General features: G+C 43.2%; 1 protein-coding gene across 6 annotated transcripts; it reads right to left on the reverse strand.

Annotated features, from left to right (window-relative positions):
* Positions 1-1,008: 1,008 nt before the first annotated feature.
* On the reverse strand, positions 1,009-19,460 carry PRPF18 (pre-mRNA processing factor 18). 6 transcript variants are annotated; one of them, XM_083464199.1, is made up of 12 exons: positions 19,321-19,451; positions 18,484-18,561; positions 17,967-17,993; positions 14,601-14,708; positions 13,293-13,406; positions 12,323-12,469; positions 8,981-9,028; positions 8,059-8,127; positions 7,584-7,724; positions 3,501-3,572; positions 2,245-2,400; positions 1,009-2,068 (listed from the first exon to the last, which is right to left on the reverse strand). In XM_083464199.1, the coding sequence occupies exons 1-12, from the start codon at positions 19,384-19,386 to the stop codon at positions 1,988-1,990; spliced, it is 1,107 nt and encodes a 368-aa protein (XP_083320325.1). In that variant the 5' UTR covers positions 19,387-19,451; the 3' UTR covers positions 1,009-1,987. The 6 variants fall into 6 exon arrangements, with proteins under 6 accessions (XP_083320325.1, XP_083320326.1, XP_083320328.1 ...); XM_083464200.1 differs by lacking the exon at positions 17,967-17,993 and having other exon boundaries at positions 19,321-19,453; XM_083464202.1 differs by lacking the exon at positions 8,981-9,028.
* Positions 19,461-21,276: the final 1,816 nt, after the last annotated feature.

Genomic DNA, 21,276 nt, shown 5'->3' on the forward strand with positions numbered 1-21,276 from the left:
CTCACCAGATGAAATGAGCACCCTTCTCCCCCCACCATGCATTGTTCTGGGGCTTCTCCTGACCCTCTGGGGCAATGTGGGGGAGATGTAGGGGTACACAAGGGGACAAGGGCTGCTCCAAAGCCCTGCTGCACTAGCAGAAGTCATTGAGCTGGCTTCCACTAACACACTGAGTTGGTGAATCCACCCAGGTACCACAAAGTTCAGAGAAACATGAAATCCCAAAGATAATCATGTTCCAATCCATATCTCTAGTTAAAATGAACATTTTCACTTAAAATGGATTAGTTTCTTGCTGAAAACTGTGTCTGGAAAGTATAGTTAGTTGATGCTTTATTCATGGTACAAATATTTTGCTTTTGTTTCTAAATCTGTCAGCTTAAGAGCGTGCAACCAAACGGAATGCATTCTTCACCATCTTGACAGTCCCCTCCACCTTCCCTCCCAGCCTCTCTTTCACCTCTCCTTGGGTCAAATGTCAGATGGTAGGAGCAGAGAACTGACATTTTACTGCAGTTCTATAAAGGGCTATTCACACGTATGATGGCATTAAAAATAATGATAAACTACTTCAGGAGTATTACAACTTCCATTATTTAGTGGTAACAAAGAAATCTTTACAACTTATCCCTGTGTGATGGAAAAGTTTGTTTACTGAGCAGGTTGAGTCCCCGAGTGTTTCTCCCCCTGCCAGCAAAGAGTTAACTGGCCAGAGTTGCAAGGGAGGCGGAGTGGAGGGAGATTCCTGGGGTCTGTGAGGAGAGCGAAGATGCAGACCCCGGTTAAAATAGGCAAGGCACAGTCCCACACAGTGTTTTGCGGGGAAATGGGTCCTCTGACAGGAAAGGGCAATAGTGGTTCTGAGGCCAAGGAGGATTTGGGAGTCTGCAGGGAAACAGTCCAGTTAAAAGCCGACGTTCCTGAAGTGGGAGTGGAGAAGTCTGATCTATGGAAAATGCGTAGAAGAAAGTAACCTTAAACTCGAACAGCATACAGCCTATAACTTGAGACAGTTTACGTTTTAATAAAAAGCAACAGCAGTTTGTTACATTTCTGTGGAAGAGGAAGAACCAAAACTCCTTCTTCAGATCTGTTACAATAAAGTCTGTTTGCAACCTGTTTTCCCAAGAGAAAAACCCACTGTCGCTCGTGATTCATTCTCCATTGGGGATTTCACCTGAGGGAAAGGGAAACAGGGCTGGCCCACGGGCGCCAGGAAGAGAGGGCACCGCTGGCCCTGCTCCTGGTAAAAGTCGGAGGAGGGATCTCTGAAAGATCTTTTCCTTTTACCTGTTACTTAGCAGTGTAATTATCATGATCCTACAAATTATTGTTCAAATTTTGGTGCCAGAAAAATCCTCCAGGCTCCCCCCAAAAATACAAGATAGCATTTTATAGGATAACGAAGTCATAATGCACAAAGACAGAGGTAGCAGGATGCCAGTTTAGCTGGACCAGTTCTGTTCACCCTAAAGTTCTCACACCACAGTGTGGAGTTAAGTGTCCTGGTGACAATCATGAAAAATAATTTCTGATACAAAAATCAATGAATCAATCAAAAGCTTGAGTACATTTCTTAGAAATATATTTTTCCTATAAATGAAGTACCAAGAAATTAAAATGGTCCTATGTACAATGATAAATACAACTCATGTTTCAAAACTGTGATGAAATCAGTCCTTATAAAGCAAGGAGGCTCAAAATCTAAAAGGCAAGGTAGAACTGAACTTTTGCTCTGATAAAAATTAAAGGAAACACACACATATACAAACGTGTCCTCAAGCGAGCGAGACAAGCCGGCAACATGTTCCAGCCCAGGACTTGAAGAAGACATAAAGGTTCATCAAAAGACAAAATGAAGGTGATCTGTGCAACTGAGCCTCAGTAAAGCCGCATGCCTTTCTTCTCCCAGCCCAGCTCACTCCAGTTCCCAAACGGAGAGCATTTCTGACTGCTTTCTTCTCTCATAACCTGCATATCCACATTGTCACAGCGCATTGTACTCCACACATTTGGATGGGTCGGTAGGGAAATGTTTCTGGCAAATGGTCATCAGCCTCTTCAAGCCCTGCAGAGATAAATACAAGAATGGCATGCTGGTAACCAAGACCAGACGTGGGAGAGTTGCAGCCCCGGGGCTGAGCGGGGCAGGCTTAAGCCTCCTGTTTGTGCTTACAAATGCTGAATGCTTAAGATTAAAGAAAGTGACTCTCCGGAAAATGGATCCACCACTCTTTATCTCACCTGGATGTATTTCCTCTGAGTTTCATCATTCAGAACGTGAGCCACGTGCTTTGAGAAAATCTTCTCTCGACCAGTTCGCGCATGGATGCCCACCATAGTGACGCCGATAGGCCAGGGAGCGTTCCCAATGGCCATCTGCAGATAGGCGTCGTTAGCCTGCAGAAATAAAGGCAGGCAACTGACGGGCAAGGCAAGAGGCACCAGGGGAGGCACAGAGCCTGCAGGGACAGCTAAAAGAAAGCCAAGAGCCCCATCTTCAGATTTTGTGGCTAATAGCTCTAGAGCCACAGGCCAGAGCACACCTGCAGTCCTCATGCTTACAAGCTTTCTGCAAAATGGCTTCACAATAATTATTACTTTCACTGACAAGGCACCAAAATTAGCATTTCTTGAAACAGTAAAAATCTTACTAGATCAGTTTAAAACAAAACACAAAAAAACCACTATAAAATACAGCATTCCCCAGATCTCATTAATCAACACAGAACTTTTCAGAAGCTTGGATAGCGTTATGTGATTAACCCACCCTGCCCAGTCAGTGTCTGACAATGTCCACATGCAAACCTGAAGGTCAGCCGGTCCAAGTCTCAAAGAATCATACAATGCAATATGTTCTCCCATCCCTGCACCTGAAGGTCTAAACAACAACTTATACATGTTTGAACCTGCATTTCTATGCTTATTAGAGCTAACAATATTTCTCTGAAGGGTTAAGCTAGAGACACTTTCACCTCCCTTAATGCAGGGGGGGGGACCTCCAGCACGAGACCTAATCAGGCCCCCCAGGCCATTTGGCAAAGTCACACTTAGTCGCCAATCGTCCAAAGTCCCACATGACATCAGATGCAAGTGGTTAAAAATAGAGCTGGGCTAGGCCAAAAGGGGCTTTAGGAGCATTGCCAATCAGCTTCCAAAGAGCCCTGCACAGTGATTTGAAGTGCTGGCGATCAGCTGATTGTGGGGGCTACAAAGCACAGTGCAGGGTTCTTTGCAAGGAGTCCTGGGCTGGACTTTGAAGCCCCACTGATCAATGGTGCTTTGAAGTCCCAATAGTCACCTAATTGTTGGGGCTTCAAATGTCACTTCACATCACTGTGACACCAGGTGATCGAGAGGTAGATGCGCCACCCCCCCCCCATCAATTTATTTATTTTTTGCTCGAGGGAGTGATGGAAGATGAAGATCTGGCCTGCACCTGCCTCAAGCCAATTAAGCCACAAAACATAAATATCATTGACTCTGTAAAAGTTCAGTACCTTCACATACTCCCTTTGCAGCATGAACTTGATAATGTCCGTTATTGATTCCTTGATGTCAGCAGGGATATTCTAAAGACAAAACAGCAAATATCAAGTAGGCAACGAAACTCGTGATTCTCATACCACACTATATCTTAAATAAGACCACAGACATGATCAACCCTCACAGCCAAAAACGCTTACTTTTGGAGAATGTAAGAACTAGCCAGCCTGAGAGAAACCCCGCTCCTTTGTTTGTGCCTGAGTGACAGAAGCAGGCACACTTCCAGAGCAGCATGTTAGTTCCTTTGAAAGCGAGCCGTTCTGCTGCACTGAGAGTGGCTGCAAAAGCCAATCACACCTGATACAGAGACAGACCAGAATTAGAGAAGCTTGACCTCAAGTGGGTAATTATGCTGCGACAAAGAACACACCTTTGCGTGTGAGTGGAGGGTTCAATCTTACAGGAGCTTTTATATATTTGCAAATCTGCAGGGAAGCAGCCAACCCCACTAATTTGCTTTGTCTAGAGTACTGTTTCTCTTTGCTTCTCCCAGCCACCCCACCAGCTCAGCCACCACTCCCGTTGTGCTCCAGCTCTGCTCCAGGCTAGGAGAATCTGAGTGGCAGAGGCAGGCAGCTCACTGTTGCCATGCGCTGAGTGTCCTCATGGCTCTGCTTCACTATCCTTGGAGAGAAAAACATGAGCACTGGAAGCTAATACACTAGGATAAATGAGGGGTCTCCCTGCTTATTTAACTTATACGCAGAATTCATCATGCGAAAGGCTGGGCGGGATGAATCCCAAGCCGGAATTAAGATTGCCGGAAGAAATATCAACAACCTCAGATATGCAGATGACACAACCTTAATGGCAGAAAGTGAGGAGGAATTAAAGAACCTTTTAATGAGGGTGAAAGAGGAGAGTGCAAAATATGGTCTGAAGCTCAACATCAAAAAAACGAAGATCATGACCACTGGTCCCCTCACCTCCTGGCAAATAGAAGGGGAAGAAATGGAGGCAGAGAGAGATTTTACTTCCTTGGGCTCCATGATCACTGCAGATGGTGACAGCAGCCACGAAATTAAGAGACGCCTGCTTCTTGGGAGAAAAGCAATGACAAACCTAGAAAGCATCTTAAAAAGCAGAGACATCACCTTGCCAACAAAGGTCCGTATAGTTAAAGCCATGGTTTTCCCAGTAGTGATGTATGGAAGTGAGAGCTGGACCATAAAGAAGGCTGATCACCAAAGAATTGATGCTTTTGAATTATGGTGCTGGAGGAGACTCTTGAGAGTCCCATGGACTGCAAGAAGAACAAACCTCTCCATTCTGAAGGAAATCAGCCCTGAGTGCTCACTGGAAAGACAGATCGTGAAGCTGAGGCTCCAATACTTTGGCCACCTCATGAGAAGAGAAGACTCCCTGGAAAAGACCCTGATGTTGGGAAAGATGGAGGGCACAGGGAGAAGGGGACGACATGGTTTGACAGTGTTCTCGAAGCTACCAACATGAGTTTGACCAAACTGCAGGAGGAAGTGGAAGACAGAAGTGCCTGGCGTGCTCTGGTTCATGGGGTCACGAAGAGTCAGACACGACTAAACGACAACCGCCTCACCCATCTCTCTTCCCTCCGCCAATCCCTTGCCTGTGCCCGCCTTCTTCCATGCCGCCAGTCACTGGGTGGATCTGCCTGTCACTGACTGGCTCCACCTACTGTTAGTCTTCCTGCCTTCTCCCCTACCATTGCCAACTGTGCTGCTCCACAAAGCTCCTGCATCCTGTTTTCCACAGTGTGGTGAGTTCAACACAAGTGTGACTAACAAGAGAGCTGAGTTTGGCTCGAAGAAAGGTTTCACATCTCTACTCCTCTTCCATGGATTTCTATGTGACTTCCTGTGGGTTACTGCACATCAGCCTTAATTTCTATCTATAAAAAGGGAATTACCGTATTTTTCGCTCTATAACACGCAGATTTTTTCTCCTGAAAAGGAAGGGGAAATGTCTGTGCGTGTTATGGAGCGAATGTGTGGTCCCTGGAGCCAAAAAATCAGACAAAAATCAAATCGGGCTTCAGATTGCTGAAACGGAACAAAGAGCAGGGAAAGCCCCTCCCCTCCAGGCAAGAAGAGGAAGTGGCTGCTTTCCTGCATTCTGCCTCAGGGTCTTACTGCCCACCCTGCTCTGTTTCCTTGCTGTGTTTGCTGAAACGGAACAAAGAGCAGGCAAATCCCCTCCCCTCCAGGCAAGAAGAGAGGAAAGCAGAGCGTCCCTCTAATTCCTCTCCATGCTGCGGAGGGAACAATGTTTGTGAAGGGAGAGAGATTACAGGTTCGGCTTAAAATTCTGATTTGACTTCCTGCTTTTTGTTTTTGGGGACACACAGCATTCAAATATGCTTTCTTCCATTTAAAAGGATGAAATCCTTAAACAGTGTTTTGCCTGTAAATTCATGCGATCTGGAAGATTACAGTGTCTGTACCTCTTAAGGGATGGCAAAGCTTAGGTTTCACTGCTAAATAGTTCTTAATGCAGTTAAAATGCTTTCTTCTGTCAAGGCAATTAAAAAAAATAAATATCAGGCAGCCGGAAAACATGCAGATGGGAGGGAGGGAGAGAGAGAGAGCGCGCTGGCTGGCTTGGGTGGGTGGGTGGGGGGGAACTTTTGCCTTCCTTTCCTCACGTTATAGCCCTCTCCTGCATTCTTAGCCTTCTGTGTTTTTCCTTCCCTCCCCACTTAAAATGTGGTTACAAAGCATGGATCCACATGGATCCTCAGGATCTTTGCATTGGGTCACCCCAAATTCACCATCAGAGCACACAGCATGTCCATGGCTACAGCCTGCCCCCCCCAAAAAATCACGCACCCACTGTTGCCTGGGGCTGCAATGGTGCAAAAACGTGGTTACAAAGCATGGATCCACATGGATCCTCAGGATCTTTGCATTGGGTCAGCCAAAATTCACCATCAGAGCACATAGCATGTCCATGGCTACAGCCTGCCCCCCAAAAATCATGCCTGGGGCTGCAATGGTGCAAAAAAGTGGTTACAGGGATTCTCAGGATTTTTGCATTGGGTCACCCCAAATTCACCATCAGATCACATGTCTGTGGCCACAGCATGAAGCACAAAAATGATACGTCCACTGTTTCATTCAGAATATTTTTTTTCTTGTTTTCCTCCTCTAAAAACGATGTGCGTGTTATGGTCAGGTGCGTGTTATAGAGCGAAAAATACGGTACTGTCTTGATCTTGTGCACAGGCAGACATGTTGAAAAAGTGAATGTTAACTAAGACTAGAAAGAAAACTGGCAAATTTAAAAATGGCCATGTCAGTGGATATGAAGTAGAAGATCCAGAAAGGATCTTTCATGCCCTGGTATTGTACGAATTAGCAGTCTGTTTCACTTCCTCCATCTGTGAAAAAGAAAATGTCACTGCACACACTCCATGAGGGGTAGGGAAGCATTTTGGCCCCAGGGGTCAGATCTTTATCTCCTCCCCACTCCACCAGCCAACTGTGACAGGTGTGTGGGAGCACCTGATGTCACAGTGACATCCCAAAAGCACAGCAATCAGCTGGTTGTTGGGCCCTTTGCCATCCCTGTGCTCAGCACTTCACTAGGGCTGAGCACAGTGCTTACAAAGTGCCCGGAAATCAGCTGGTTGTTCCCCATTTGGAACACACTGAGTAAAGCACCTTTAGGCCAAGTCCCAACCTTTCCTGCCTCATACCTGACATCACACATGGCATCAGATGTAGGGCCGTTGAGCATGGCTTAGCCAAAACAGCCTGGAAGCCCAATGGTGAGGCTTGCAGGCCAACTTTGGCTCACAGGCTGGAAATTCCCCTCCACTGTGCTACATAGTTAGAAAAGGGTGACTGAAAAAAGCAGTCTTGCTTAATTCCAGAATCCCTAATACAGCAAAACCTTTATTAGGTCAATCAAAACATCACAAAACAGTGTGAGATTCTGAGTTCTCATCATCAAGCTAGATTGTAAACAAAGTGTGGAACGGAGGGTAAGAATTGTCTGCTGGTAAAACACTCATGCCTAAATCTTGTAGAAGACTTAAGATAGTGTGTTGCTGAAGTTACCCTTTTCCGAAGTTTTCTGAACAGAGGTCTCAGGTATGATTCTGTCTGCTTCTGAGTGGCGCTGTTTAGTTTGCCTTGTACACCACGTTTCACATAATCTTCTCTGGCATTCAACTCCTTAGCCCAGACTCCAAGAAGAAACTGAAGATGACAAACAAATTTAAGCCATACTGCCACACAGTGGCTAAATATGAACAGTGTCCATAAACTAAAGCTGCAACCCCATTCATTTACTTACAAAGAAATAGTACTTGCAATGTTAGTTAATTCTGGATAGATATGTATCTGATTGGGTTGTAATTATTTCCCAGCCAGATGGGCGGGGTATAAACAATAAATAATAAATAATAATAATAATAATATCATACTATAAATGAATCGACATTTTCCATGTAATAGAATAGTCCTAGAAAATGATGATGCCCCAGCCATGATTGCTTACAGGCCAAAGGTTCTTGCTTGTTAGGCTACTTACCTTCAAGAATTTGGTTATGATATCCATGTCTTTATGGTCATCCCCTTGTCCTAAGGATTCTCCCAAAGCCTGCAAAAGAGATTTTCCATTGAGATGTCTTCCAAAAACAAAAATAGCTGATGCAAGTTTACATAAAGAACATCATATTACAGATAAAATTAGGAAGTACTTCACAGTGTTTTTGAAAGGCTCTCCCTTTAAATTTCGTAAGTCAGGGTTGAGAATGCTAACCAAGTCACATCCCAGTGTTTACTCATATATTCAGTTTGTTCCTCTGAACAAGAGATTCCCCAGAGAGACACAGCTGAGTGCAGATATGACATGTTATCTCAAGAGTGGTGCTGCCCTCCAAGACACAACAGAGAGGATGCAGAGACTCATCAAATCCAACAATTGTCTTCCATTCCTGCTGATCATCAGGAAAGGTCTGGTTCCTTGGGCCACAGCCAGCGCTACCCAAATGATGAATTTCTGGTAAGAGATGGGGTACAACTCATGAGGATGGGGGAGATGTGTTTGACAGGAGCCCCACAAGCCTCATCATGTGGACTTTAAACTAACCCTGCAGGGAAGGGAACCCAAAGCCCAGAGATAAGAACTGAGCCATTTTTGAGAGACAAGAAAGGAAAACACAGGGCAATGAAGGCGATGCCTAGCAACTTTCCAGTAAATACAGCACGAAAACTGAGAGGGTGAGGCACCCATAGATTTCAATGTCAATGTACTAACTAGCACACAGCAGTATGGGAAACTAACAGGATGATTTTAATACCCTAATACAGGCAGGTAAGTTGACCCAACAGGTCTCATTGACACTTGATCGGACGAGGCTTGTGAATGGATATTAGAAGTGATGGCAGTATCTTGTTCTAAAGGAATAGAGTCCAGAAAGTGAAAGGGACACAGACACAAGCACACACACCTGCATAGAAATCCATGAATCTGAGAGTGGAAGCTCTGTTGAAAGCATCTGGGTAAGGATAAAAGGAGAGAAAAACAAAAGTGGCATCATTGTGGCAGCATACTACAAATTACCCAGCCAAGTGGAAAACGTGGGTGATGATTTTCTACAACAGATTACAAAAAGAGAATATGATGGTTGTAATAGAGGACTTCAACTGCCCTGGCATCTGCTAACAATCAAACATCTAATAAATGTTTGCCTTCCTGATCAACCTGCCAAAGGAACAAGAAAGGAGCTGAGATCTTGGACTTAATAAAGACCTGCTTGACGAACGTGTGATACATATATTGTGGCACAGCATAAGTCTGCATGCAACAGGTCTTAGGTTCAACCCCTGGGGTCTCCCAGTAGGGCCATCACTGAATCCTGCCTGAAACCCTGGAGAACTGCTACCAGCCAGTGCTGATTCTCACCAATCAGTGGTCTGCGTTGGTCTAAGGCAGATTCCTATGTGATAGCAAGGGAAATACAAACAAAGCCAAGTTGGATTTGTACCTTGGGCTTTAAGGAAAGACAGTTTTAGGAAGCCATAGAATTCCACGACTAGAAATTCTGAATAAGAAAAAAAGAGCACAAGTGGAATGGGAGATTTTCAAATGTGGAAATAGTGAAAAACCAGTCGCAAACCATTCCAGTGAGAAAACAGGAGACATCCAAAGAGGCCAGTGAATGCACAAAGAGCTCTCCAATGAGAAGACTTTAAAAAGACACATCCAGGAGACAGAGGGAGGCATATATGAGGGAGGACAAGTTTGATGGAGGATCCCAAACCTGTAAAGATGGTTTCAGCAAGGCTGAAGCCTGGAAGAAGCAAAAGCTTGCAAGGGATGCTAAAAACAAAAATATAGGGATTCACTGGATATGTTCAGAGCCAGAAGAACAGGAAAGGGGTAGGTCCACTGCTTGGACAAGTTGAAGAAATTAATGACAGGTGATGGACAGAAGCCGGAACCACTCAATTCCAATTTTGTTTCAGTGGCCCCTAAGTGGAATTGTATTCAAACTGGGGAAAGTAGAACAAATGGTATGAGGTGAGGCAGCCCAGGAACACTGCTATATGTGAGTTCAAGTCCCATGGGCCAGATAAATTATACTGCAAGCTGTTGAAGAAACTTGTAGGTTTTATTTCAGAGACAGTTACTGTAATCTTTGTGAATTACTGGGAAACAGATGAGGTTCTGTAAGACTGGAGTTGGGTAAATATTGCCCCTATCTTCCAAAATGGGGCGGGGTGGAGTTGGATCCGGCCACTCAACTTAACACTGATACCCAACAGATTATTAAGTGTACATAAACATTTGAAAACAATGCACTGATTATCATTCATCATGTGTTTAATCTAGAATAAATCATCCACATAAGCCTTACCCTATTTTGAAAGAATTAATGCTTTGGTAGTTCATGACAATGCGATGGACATAGTGTATCTTGATTTCAGGAAAGCCTCTGATCAAGTCTCCCGTGATATTCTTATTCACAAAATGATAAATATGGGCTGGTCAATTCTACTGTTCAGTGAGCAACCATAATCAACAGGTGCTCCTGTAATGGCAAGAAGTCTCAAGAGGATTGCTACAAGGCCCTAGCCTTGGTTCCTGTGCTATTCAAACATTTTTTATAAATGACTAGGCTGAGGGCATAGTGTAGGCATTCCCAAACTTGGCCCTCCAGCTGTTTTGGGACTACAACTCCCATTATCCCTGACCACTGGTCCTGTTAGCTAGGGATGATGGGAGTTGGTAGTCCCAAAACAGCTGGAGGGCAGAGTTTGGGGATGCCTGGCATAGTGGGTATCCTTATAAAAACTGCAGATCACATGAAGCTGAGTAGATCTAATATCAAAGAACAGAGAATCAAGATTCAGAATGACCTTGACAGGTTGCAACACTGGGCCAACATGATGAAAGTAGAGATAAATGTTAAGTCCTGTAAACAGGTACAAAAAGGACAGAAGTTTAAGATGGGGAAGACCTGGCTTAGCATTAAAAACATACAGGTTTCTGAGTGGATTGCAATCTGAACATGAGGAGGGCAGTGTGGTGTGACTCTTTATAAGAAGGTAATGTAATTTTTAAGTGGCGTTAACAGAAGCATGAGTGTTCGGATCACAAGGAATAGAGTTCCACTCTAGTCTATGCAGCTGAAGAGTAGTGCACCCAGTTATTGGTGCCATGCTAAAACACACTGATAAACTAGAGGGTGGCCAAGGTGTTGATGGGTGAGGAAAACACGTCCTATGAGGAACAACTGAAGGAGCAGTTTGTTTAGCGTAGAGAAAAGGAAATTAAGGGGAGATGTGATAGAAGTCTCCAAGTCAGACCTCACCTGGAGTACTGTGTCCAGTTCTGGGCACCACAGTTCAAGAAGGACACTGACAAACTGGAACGTGTCCAGAGGAGGGCAACCAAAATGTTCAAAGGCCTAGAAACGATGCCTTATGAGGAACGGCTAAGGGAGCTGGGCATGTTAAGCCTGGAGAAGAGGAGGTTAAGGGGTGATATGATAGCCATGTTCAAATATATAAAAGGATGTCACATAGAGGAGGGAGAAAGGTTGTTTTCTGCTGCTCCAGAGAAGTGGACACGGAGCAATGGATCCAAACTACAAGAAAGAAGATTCCACCTAAACATTAGGAAGAACTTCCTGACAGTAAGAGCTGTCCGACGGTGGAATTTGCTGCCAAGGAGTGTGGTGGAGTCTCCTTCTTTGGAGGTCTTTAAGCAGAGGCTTGACAACCATATGTCAGGAGTGCTCTGATGGTGTTCCCTGCTTGGCAGGGGGTTGGACTCGATGGCCCTTGTGGTCTATTCCAACTCTATGATTCTATGATTCTAAGTTCCGGCTTCCTTAGGAAGAGACTGTCTCAGGTAGAGAGCACATTTCAAGCCATTATAGCAGCAAGCATATGGGGGAACCCATAATAAAATTCAAAAGCCTCTCCATGACAGTCTCCTTCACATTTTAGACAAATTATGCCCTCCCCAATAGGCTTCTTAAAAAGAGCAAGTAAGGGAGTCATTAAAAAGGCAATGGAGGGGGTTCAGGTTTCTGCCAGCCTCCAGGCAATTTGACCACTATGGACAACTGTTGCAGAAATTTTTGCAGTCCAATTGTCTCTTGTCTAAATAAATTAGTAGGAGATTATAAAACTTGTAAAATTATACAAATGAGAATTATGCACATTTTCTCAATCTGCATTCTTTTTGCAAGTAGCAGAATCCATCTTCTCTTGGTGCAGAATTTATTTACCAGCATGGTGCCTTGGTCACAATTTGAAAACAGTAAAAAATAATATAATACCTCCAATTCTTCAATTGTTGTGTTCTCTTCATGGACTTTGAGATCATTCTGTGTATCATCCTCTCCCTGTTCCTGCCCACCCACAATTTCATTCAGATACTGCTGGTCTATCTTATCCAAAGCAGCCTTCAGGTCATTCCTTAATCCCTATGGAAATAAAAACAACAGTTGAGAGTATGCAGAGTTATCCTAGGAACTGTCATAATTGAAACCCTGAAAAAATATGTTTAAGTATCTTACAATTTTTATACACAGAATTTGAGTATCATGGCATCATACTACATAACCCTGTTAGTTGTTTTAAACATTAATAAATAATATCATAAATAACAATACTGTGGGAGTATTGCTTTTATTTGTTACTATATGTATTTTTGTGTTTTAATGTTGTAAACCGCCTTGGGATCCTTGGATGAAAGGCAGAATAGAAATTTAATAAATAATAAATAATAATAATTGTATAATCATGATTTAGCATTAAGAGAGAGTTCATATCATTGGAGAATCCTACACAGACATCTCTAAGGGCATACTGGGCCTAACAGTAAAAGAAGTGTCATTCACACGAGCAGCCACAATTTGAGTGGTGGCAGTTCTCTTTCTCTGAAGCTGATAAATGCATGAACTGATCCCAAGTCTCACTACAGCAATATACGTAAGTTGTGACTTCTAAATTTGTCCTCTAAACAACAAAAAGCTTACAATTGAGGTTATCTGTAAATCCAAACCATTACTTACAACACTAAAGTGTAGTAATAAGTTGATAGAAGGCACTTGACAGAAGTCAAGATGACAGAAGGCACTTTCTGTGTCCCTCTATGTGGGATTATAACATTATATATTTATGAAGTATATACATAGGTAGGGGCACAAGAAGCAGGCTATCCATGGCTATAATGTTACAGGTGCACCAATTTTGCACAGGGACAGCCCTTTAAATGATCTCTCTTATGCTTATGCACAGATTTACCTTGTTGACTTCTGGCGCTAGAATTTCTATCTTTCGCAGCCTCTGAAAGGCATCATAATCTGTTTCTCCAAACAGTCTGATAGGTTCACCCCTTTCTCTCAATCTCCTCATGACCTGGAAAAAGTCAAGTGTTTCTTTTAAACAAATGAAGAAAATAGAACAAACAACCCATTCACATCCCCACAGGGTATTACAACTCAAGCACTGTGCTTGCTTATTTTCACGAAATTTATCGTTCCTTGCTAAAGAGCACAAAATGGGCAGCAACATACCTAATGATGACTAGTGGCAGCTGTTTAAGGGTAAAGGGACCCGTGACCATTAGGTCCAGTCATGGCAGACTCTGGGGTTGCAGCGCACATCTCGCTTTAGTTAAATATAATTACAAAAATTGCACCTCTGATCTATGGAGCATACATGAGTAGAATTCTGTGATGAATAACGGGAGTTCCTAAGCCACATTAAGTTGGGGAAATTTAGGCTACATTTTGGGGCAATACATACAGATATATGTCTGAAATGTGGATGGAAATTAATACATTATCTCCAATGAACTAGGTCGGGGGTTACCCATGTGGTGCCCTCCGTATACTGTTGGGCTACGTCTGCCCCAACCAGCATAACCAGCAGTCAGGAACGCTTGAAGGGTTGGGACAGATGTAACACAGCTTCCATCCTCTTTCTAGATTGAGCTTTCCAATTTTACAACAACTGAGGAATATGTCTATAGCTTGGAATATTTATTTAAATCAGGATTTGAAAACAGTTTAATATTGTCTTAAAATCCTAATTCAACAGGAAGCCTGTTGAGACTTAATCATGATTAACAAATGTCTGACATACTCAGCAGACCCACTGAAATCAATGTGTTAAGAACATTTATTTCAATGGGTCTGCTCTAAGCATCTCTAACATTAGGCATCAAACAGTGATATCCTTGTAAATGCAGTTATGGTAATAGGAAAATCACTCTCAAAAGGGTAGGAAGGGAGGGCGGGAGAACTCCTGATCTCTTACCTACCTGAAGTTAAGAGTAAGCCATCATTATGTCTGCACTGGCTACAGGTAAATCAGTAAAGTACAAGTTACTGATGCGAAAATTTTGCTGCCTGAAAAGCTAGTCAGATGAATGTCCTCATATATTTAGCTAGCTGATTCCCTGGTCTCTTGTACAACTTCATGGGCATATAGTTAATTCATGATAACTATAATTTCACACAGTAAAATATAAATACTCTGCAGATTTGTTAATCTGGTAAAGGCAAAACAATTATCTGCATATTGCCAGCTTCATATATTTGTCTTTACCTCTTGTCTAGAAAGAGTCATAGGCAACTTCTCCTCTGCCAACTCTAGTTCTAATACTGGATTTGATGCAGTTACTGTCTTCTCCTCCTCTTCCTCTTCCTGCTGAACCTGGGTAGAGACAAGGAACATAACATAACCAGTTTTAAATATGGGCACAGAAAAAGTCTAAACTTCCAGGAACACTGATTGCTTCTAAGAGCAGCTATTAGCACTACACAGCACAGCCGACATGCAAAAACCTGACCGTAACCTCTAAGACGTGCCAGTAATATAAAATAATTTAGAATTCGCTTTGTCCTGTCTACGGAATTTTCATATAGATAAACTATAGGCTGCAAGCATTCCTCAGTTCTCCACTCCACAAAGTATGGAAATAATTATAATTTCAGACAAAACAAAGCTAGCGTTTTTGTGAAGAGAAACCTGCTACATATAGTCAATATGGTATTCAATACATTGAAACTATCATGGTGATATGCATAACTCATCAGCCACTCAGGAAATGGGCAAAAGGAGAACTATGTTTACTACATATAGCAGCTAGACAACTATATACAGTAACTGAAAACTATGGTTTCCAATTGTGATTTGGAGGCACACTATGGCTTGCACAAACCAGTCTGCCCAATCCAGCTAGACTGGAAAACAATGGGCAAACCAGGAAAACAGAGCACATACAAGGAGGAAGAAGCCAAACCACAGTCTGCCATTAGATGTGAACTGAGGCTTGAGAAAATATCAGCTATTACCTGAAATGTATGTTGTCAGGACCCACCCTATTTATTGTGGTTGAATTTTTTGTATTTTTTAAACTGCTTTTTACATTGTAACCTGGCCTATGGGGACGTGGGTGGCACTGTGGGTTAATCCACAGAGCCTAGGACTTGCCGATCAGAAGGTCGGTGGTTTGAATCCCCGTGACGGGGTGAGCTCCTGTTGCTCAGTCCCTGCTCCTGCCAACCTAGCAGTTCGAAAGCATGTCAAAGTGCAAGTAGATAAATAGGTACCGCTCCGGCGGGAAGGTAAATGGCATTTCCGTGCACTGCTCTGGTTTGCCAGAAGCGGCTTAGTCATGCTGGCCACATGACCCGGAAGCTGTACGCCAGCTCCCTCGGCCGATAAAGCGAGATGAGAGCCGCAATCCCTGAGTCGGCCACAACTGGACCTAATGGTCAGGGGTCCCTTTACCTTTTTAACCTGGCCTATGACATGAGGGTGAATGGTGGGTAATAACAATAACAACATTTTTCTGTGCAAACTATTATACCCTGGTTGAAATGTCTCATACTTTCAAGAAGTGTGATATCAGCCGTTCTCCACCATAGACACAGGTGACAATTTCACCTATCAATGCAGAATGCCATTCAAGCATATCTCTATTCCTTGGGGAAAGCTCCACAGTGCACATCTGGGACCATTTAGGCAGTAAGCAAAAATTACAGTGATTTTTACAGAATAGCAGCCCTAAGTTCATTGTATAAAACAGTATTTTAAAATGCATTATCACACACCCAAATAGCTGTGAAAAAGAAGTTGGTTATGATAATAAAGGAGTTAAGACCCAGAAAGGGAAAAAAAAGATTTAAGCCATTTTACCAGTGGAATTGTTAAAAGCAATGTCTGCACCAAATAAAATAAAATAAAAGTACTTTCAGGACTTTAGCAAATGCACCTTCATTTGCAAAATGTCAGAGTTTTTTGCTTTGTTTTAAACACACTAACAACATTTCAATGAAATGCAGAGATCTGGGAGGCTCTTGGTGAGCTAAAATGTCTCATAGTTTTCTTTATTTGAAAAGCAACTGGCTCCATCCACACTCCTAATATTTTAACCAAGTTTCTCTAAGTGGGACATAAGCAACCAGGTCAAACGAGAAATTACACAGCTACTTGATATTATTGCCATGTAAGTTAGTAAAACTGTAGTGACAGCCAGAAAATAACAGAAACGCTTTCCTTCATAGTTATACACAAGCCAGTGCTCTTTTCTGGGAATACTCAAGGGAATGCAGTACTGGCACCTTTTTTTCCAAATGTTAAAAGTGTGGCAATTACTGCAACAACTTCATGCTGAGTACCAGCACCTTTTTCTATTATAAAAGAAAAGCACCCTCTCTGGCAGGCTCCCTCCACACATTCTGCCTCCTTCCTCACTCCAAAGTTATTCCGCCAGGGCACTCCATTTCACTCCTGCAGCTATAGGCCTGTGCACAATACGGTATCTCCTTAAGTCCTGGCCCCACCAGCTTTCATCCTAAGTCCAATGATGATGGATGATAGAAGTCATAACACTCCTCCTTCTAACAGAAGTTATAAACCCTATCTTTTCATAAATGTTGCAAAGGAAATAAAAATAACAACATAAAATACCATAGAATCATAGAGTTGGAAGGGATCCTAACAGTCACTTAGTGCAATGCAGGAATATTTTGCCCAACAAGGGGCTTGAACCCACGACTATGAGATTAAGAGTCTCATGCTCTACTGGACTGAGCTATCCCAGCAATCCTACTTCATAAAAGCTACGTTCCACAGCATATTTGAAATATGTTAAATTGAATACTGCTAATAATTCTGTCTAAAAGTAACTTGATTTTAATAGGCTTAATGACTTGTGAAATATATATATAGGCCTGACACTACAGGATACTGTAGGATACTATGGGATATATCAGATTATGACCAACCATAATGAGACGGGATAAAATGGGCCTGCTTTAGGCAGCAGATTTTGGGGTCCCAAAAGAAAGGCAGCAAATTGGCAATTATTTAGTTCTATTACTTCCCATTACTAAATTTCCACGCTACAATCCTCACATCCAAACTGCTTTGATACAATCAAAGTGAGGTGGGAAGAAGAGCAGAGGCCTTCCAGGTGACTTATTTGTCATGATGTGTCTTACGTATGAGCTTAGTTATTATTTCACCCCAACTAAACAACAAGAAATGCAAGCTGCATTTCATAGCCTTTCAAGAAGTGGGCACTCTTGGCTAACTGGTCGAGGCTACTCAGAAGTTAAAATCTATTAAATTCAATGGGATTTATTCCTAGGTAAACAGGATTAGGATTACAGCCTAAGAAAGGAAGGTATACATCTTTTACGCATTCAGGCCACCACCCCCACTCTCACCCCACAATGGAGCCAGCATCTAGAAATTAGCAGCCTCTACTTTGCTTTACAAAAGGGTTGGTTATATCAGATCCAGGGTACATGCCTGCTGGAGCACAACTTAAAAAGAAAAGCTTTATTCTCAAGCAGCCTCATGCCCTCCACAGAAGAAGCCAAACTATAAACACAAATTCAAATAGCTGCATACTCATGCATGCCTCTTCCTGCATTGCAAACTTTTCTTGGAAACTCATACCTCTCCTGGTGGCTTCTCGTTTACAGGCTAAAGTGCAACAGTGATAGAGTGAACAAAGAATTATTCATTTTTTAATAAATTAAATAATAAAAAGGATAGAGGAAACATAAACACAGCATTCACCATTCATTTATTTTTAACACACCTATTTGTAATTTTTCCTAGCCATCATATTGTAACTAACTGTTTAAAGTAACTCTAATCTCTCTCACACACAAACGTTTTGATACTTTCTTTATCCAGATTCTAGAACTGTAGAAATTTATTCTACATTCCAAAAATCTCTTAGTTGCATGCCCTTTATAAGTTATTTTATTTAATGTATTAAGAACGGACACCATATATTTCTTTTCCCTGCCTCTTTGAGTAGGGGTTCTTGATTCTTCCCATTTTTAGTCACTAATAACCATGTTGCAATCCGTGTATTTCCTACTAATGTATTAATACATTTTAAACTATGGTTAAGCTGACACTGCACAGCTAGCCAGAATCACTACCATTACTGCTTTCACATTACCTTGCAACCACATCTTTCAAAATATGCCTCTTCTTCCTTCTTGGCCAACTCACTACGCTTAAAGTATTTTTTATTTCCCTGAAAGAAAGGAAAGTAGTTACTACATTGTGATGTTTCATAAACAGCTAACATTTCTTCTTTCAGTAATGTGAAGCACAAGGGATGGGCTGTCAGGTTCATAACAGCTCAAGGATAGTTAACAGGAACCAGGACCAACTAGCACACTAAGGGGGGAAAGGTGCTCTCATCTAATATACAATGACGTGAATATAAAAAGGCCACCAGCACATTCTTCCCATATGGTCCCAGGGCACATCCAGAGACAACTGCTGGCTTCCGGGCACTGAAAAGCCCTGGCAGCCCCAAAGCCAGGCTGGTGCGGGCAGAGCTTTGCTCCTGGGCAGCCCCGATGGCCGCTGCCGGGAGGCTGGGAGGAAGGAACAGGCCGCCCGACTGGAGCCAGGAGGGAAACGTCTTCCATGCTGTGGCAGATTATGGGAGCGGCGGGCGGGCGGCGGGGGGCGAGCTCTCTTTCGGGGAAGCTCATCCCGCTCGCCGGCCTTTCACGTCTGGCCTTTGTGCGTGTGTCCCCCCCAGCCCCCCCGGGGGCGCCAGAAACACCGGCGAGACCGAGCAAGAGACTCCCCCGCAGAGCCCGACTCGCCCGGCACAAGCAGCGCTCTCTGGCCAAGGCCGCCGCGAGGCCCAGGCTCCCCCGTCGCGCTCAGGGAGGCCGCCCTCTGGGGCCCCGGAGAGACCCGCGAGGCCCGGCGCGGAGGGGCCGCCCCGCCACCTCACCCGGCAGGAGGAGCCCCGGGCCCCCTCTCCCCGGCTCACCCCGAGCAGCTCCTTCTCCTCCAGCAGCTTCCGCTTCCGCTCGATCTCGGCCTTGACGACGTCCATGGCGCCTTCGCCTCAGACGCCGGCCAAGAGCGAAGCAGCCCAAGCAGCCCGGCCGCGCAGCCGCACTGACGCCCGCCTCAGACGCCGCTTCCGGGGGGGGGGAGAGGGCGGCCGCGGCGGCAGCAGCGAGCGGAGGATCCCGGGATTTCCGGGGGGGCGGGGTTGGAGCCGATGGCCGAAAGAGAAGCGGGCGCCGTGTTGGGGGGGGGGGACTAGGATGCCACACAAGGGGCCAAAATGGTGGGAACCTTTTGGGGAAAGTGTATTTCCCAGGTTTGAGGCCTCATAACATCACTTTTGGGGGAGTAGTACCATAAAATTATATATCAATGGAAGGATGTTTTAATGAAGAATGTAATGCAGTAACTTTTATGAAGGATTATTTATTACAACAGCAGCCGTAAAAGAAGAAATGTGAAACATATAGAAGAAATTAGATATACAAAAGTTCTCACCATGATGGAATTGGCAGAAATGACTGGCAGAATCCGAGACCAGGGAGAAGAATTGGTGAAAGAAGACTGGAAGAAATTTAAAGACTACTTACAGAAATATTGTAAAATTAATGAATGTTAGAAGGATGTTGGATAGAAACTAAGGGGTTTCCAGCTGTAATGCTTTAGGAGATACGAAAAAAAGGTTTACAAATGGGTAAAAGCTTAATGGTAAGGATTTGCTGAACTAACAAATTGAAGTGGAATACAAAGAAGGGAGGTAGGAGGAGGTCTGGGGAAATAAGCGTAAGGAAGATATGTTATGGAAAATTATTTGTTTTTTAATTGTTTTTATGTTGTATTTTGTATTTTGTTTCTTTTTATTTTTATTTTTCATTGTTATATTTTAAAAACTTTAATAAATATCTTTTGGAAAAAAACAAGTTCTCACCATGTCACTTAATAGTTGGGTAACCTTTAGCTTTAATTACAGCTTTACAACACCTTCCCATGGAGTGAACCAAGTTTTTCAGTTCAGCTGCAATCTTGTGAAACTAAGATTGAATTGATCGCCAAAGAATTGATGCTTTTGAATAATGGTGCTGGAGGAGACTCTTGAGAGTCCCATGGACTGCAAGAAGATCAAACCTCTCCATTCTGAAGGAAATCAGCCCTGAGTGCTCACTGGAAGGACAGATCCTGAAGCTGAGGCTCCAATATTTTGGCCACCTCATGAGAAGAGAAGACTCCCTGGAAAAGACCCTGATGCTGGGAAAGATGGAGGGCACAAGGAGAAGGGGACGACAGAGGACGCAATGGTGGGACAGTGTTCTCTTTTTTTTTTATAAAATTTTTTATTGGTTTTACAGATTTTTTAAACTCAAACAAACACATAAAAAGACATACAAACACGTATAATTTCATAGCATTTTTTCATAAACTTCTTTTCCGGGACTCCCCCATACCCCCCCTTTCTGCATCCCAATGACCAAAGTATTTTTTAGCAACTTCTAAATATACTTTTCCAACCTCTGTCATTTTAATCTTTTCTGTAGTCTTATCTCTTAACACTGTATCCCTTTCTTCCTGAAAACCTCAACATTCTAACATTCATCAAGTTTATAATAGTCCTTAAGGTAACTTTTAAATTTTCTCCATTCTTCTTCCGCCGTCTCTTTTCCCTGATCACGGATTCTGCTTGTCATCTCAGCCAATGTCATGTAGTCCATCACTTTCATCTGCCATTCTTCCAGAGTGGGTAAATCTTGTGTCTTCCAATATTTTGCGATAAGTATTCTTGCTGCTGTTGTAGCATACATAAAGAAAGTTCTGTCCTTTTTTGACACCAATTGGCCGACAATGCCCAAGAGAAAGGCCTCTGGTTTTTTAGGGAATGTACATTTAAGTACCTTTTTCATTTCATTATAAATCATTTCCCAGAAAGCCTTAATCTTCG

This window comes from Podarcis liolepis (assembly GCF_965112155.1).
Source record: "Podarcis liolepis genome assembly, chromosome: 10".
NCBI lineage: Eukaryota > Metazoa > Chordata > Lepidosauria > Squamata > Lacertidae > Podarcis > Podarcis liolepis.

Bases quoted from the DNA above. Each gene is read 5' to 3' on its own strand.
- PRPF18 (XM_083464198.1), bottom strand. From the start codon at position 18,663: ATGAACCTGACAGCCCATCCCTTGTGCTTCACATTACTGAAAGAAGAA. The intron at 13,407-14,600 runs GTAAAGACAAAT...GACTTTTTCCAG, and splicing joins TGACTCTTTCTAGACAAGAG to GTCATGAGGAGATTGAGAGA. The intron at 3,573-7,583 runs GTAACTTCAGCA...TTTTGTCTTTAG, and splicing joins TCAGAAAACTTCGGAAAAGG to AATATCCCTGCTGACATCAA.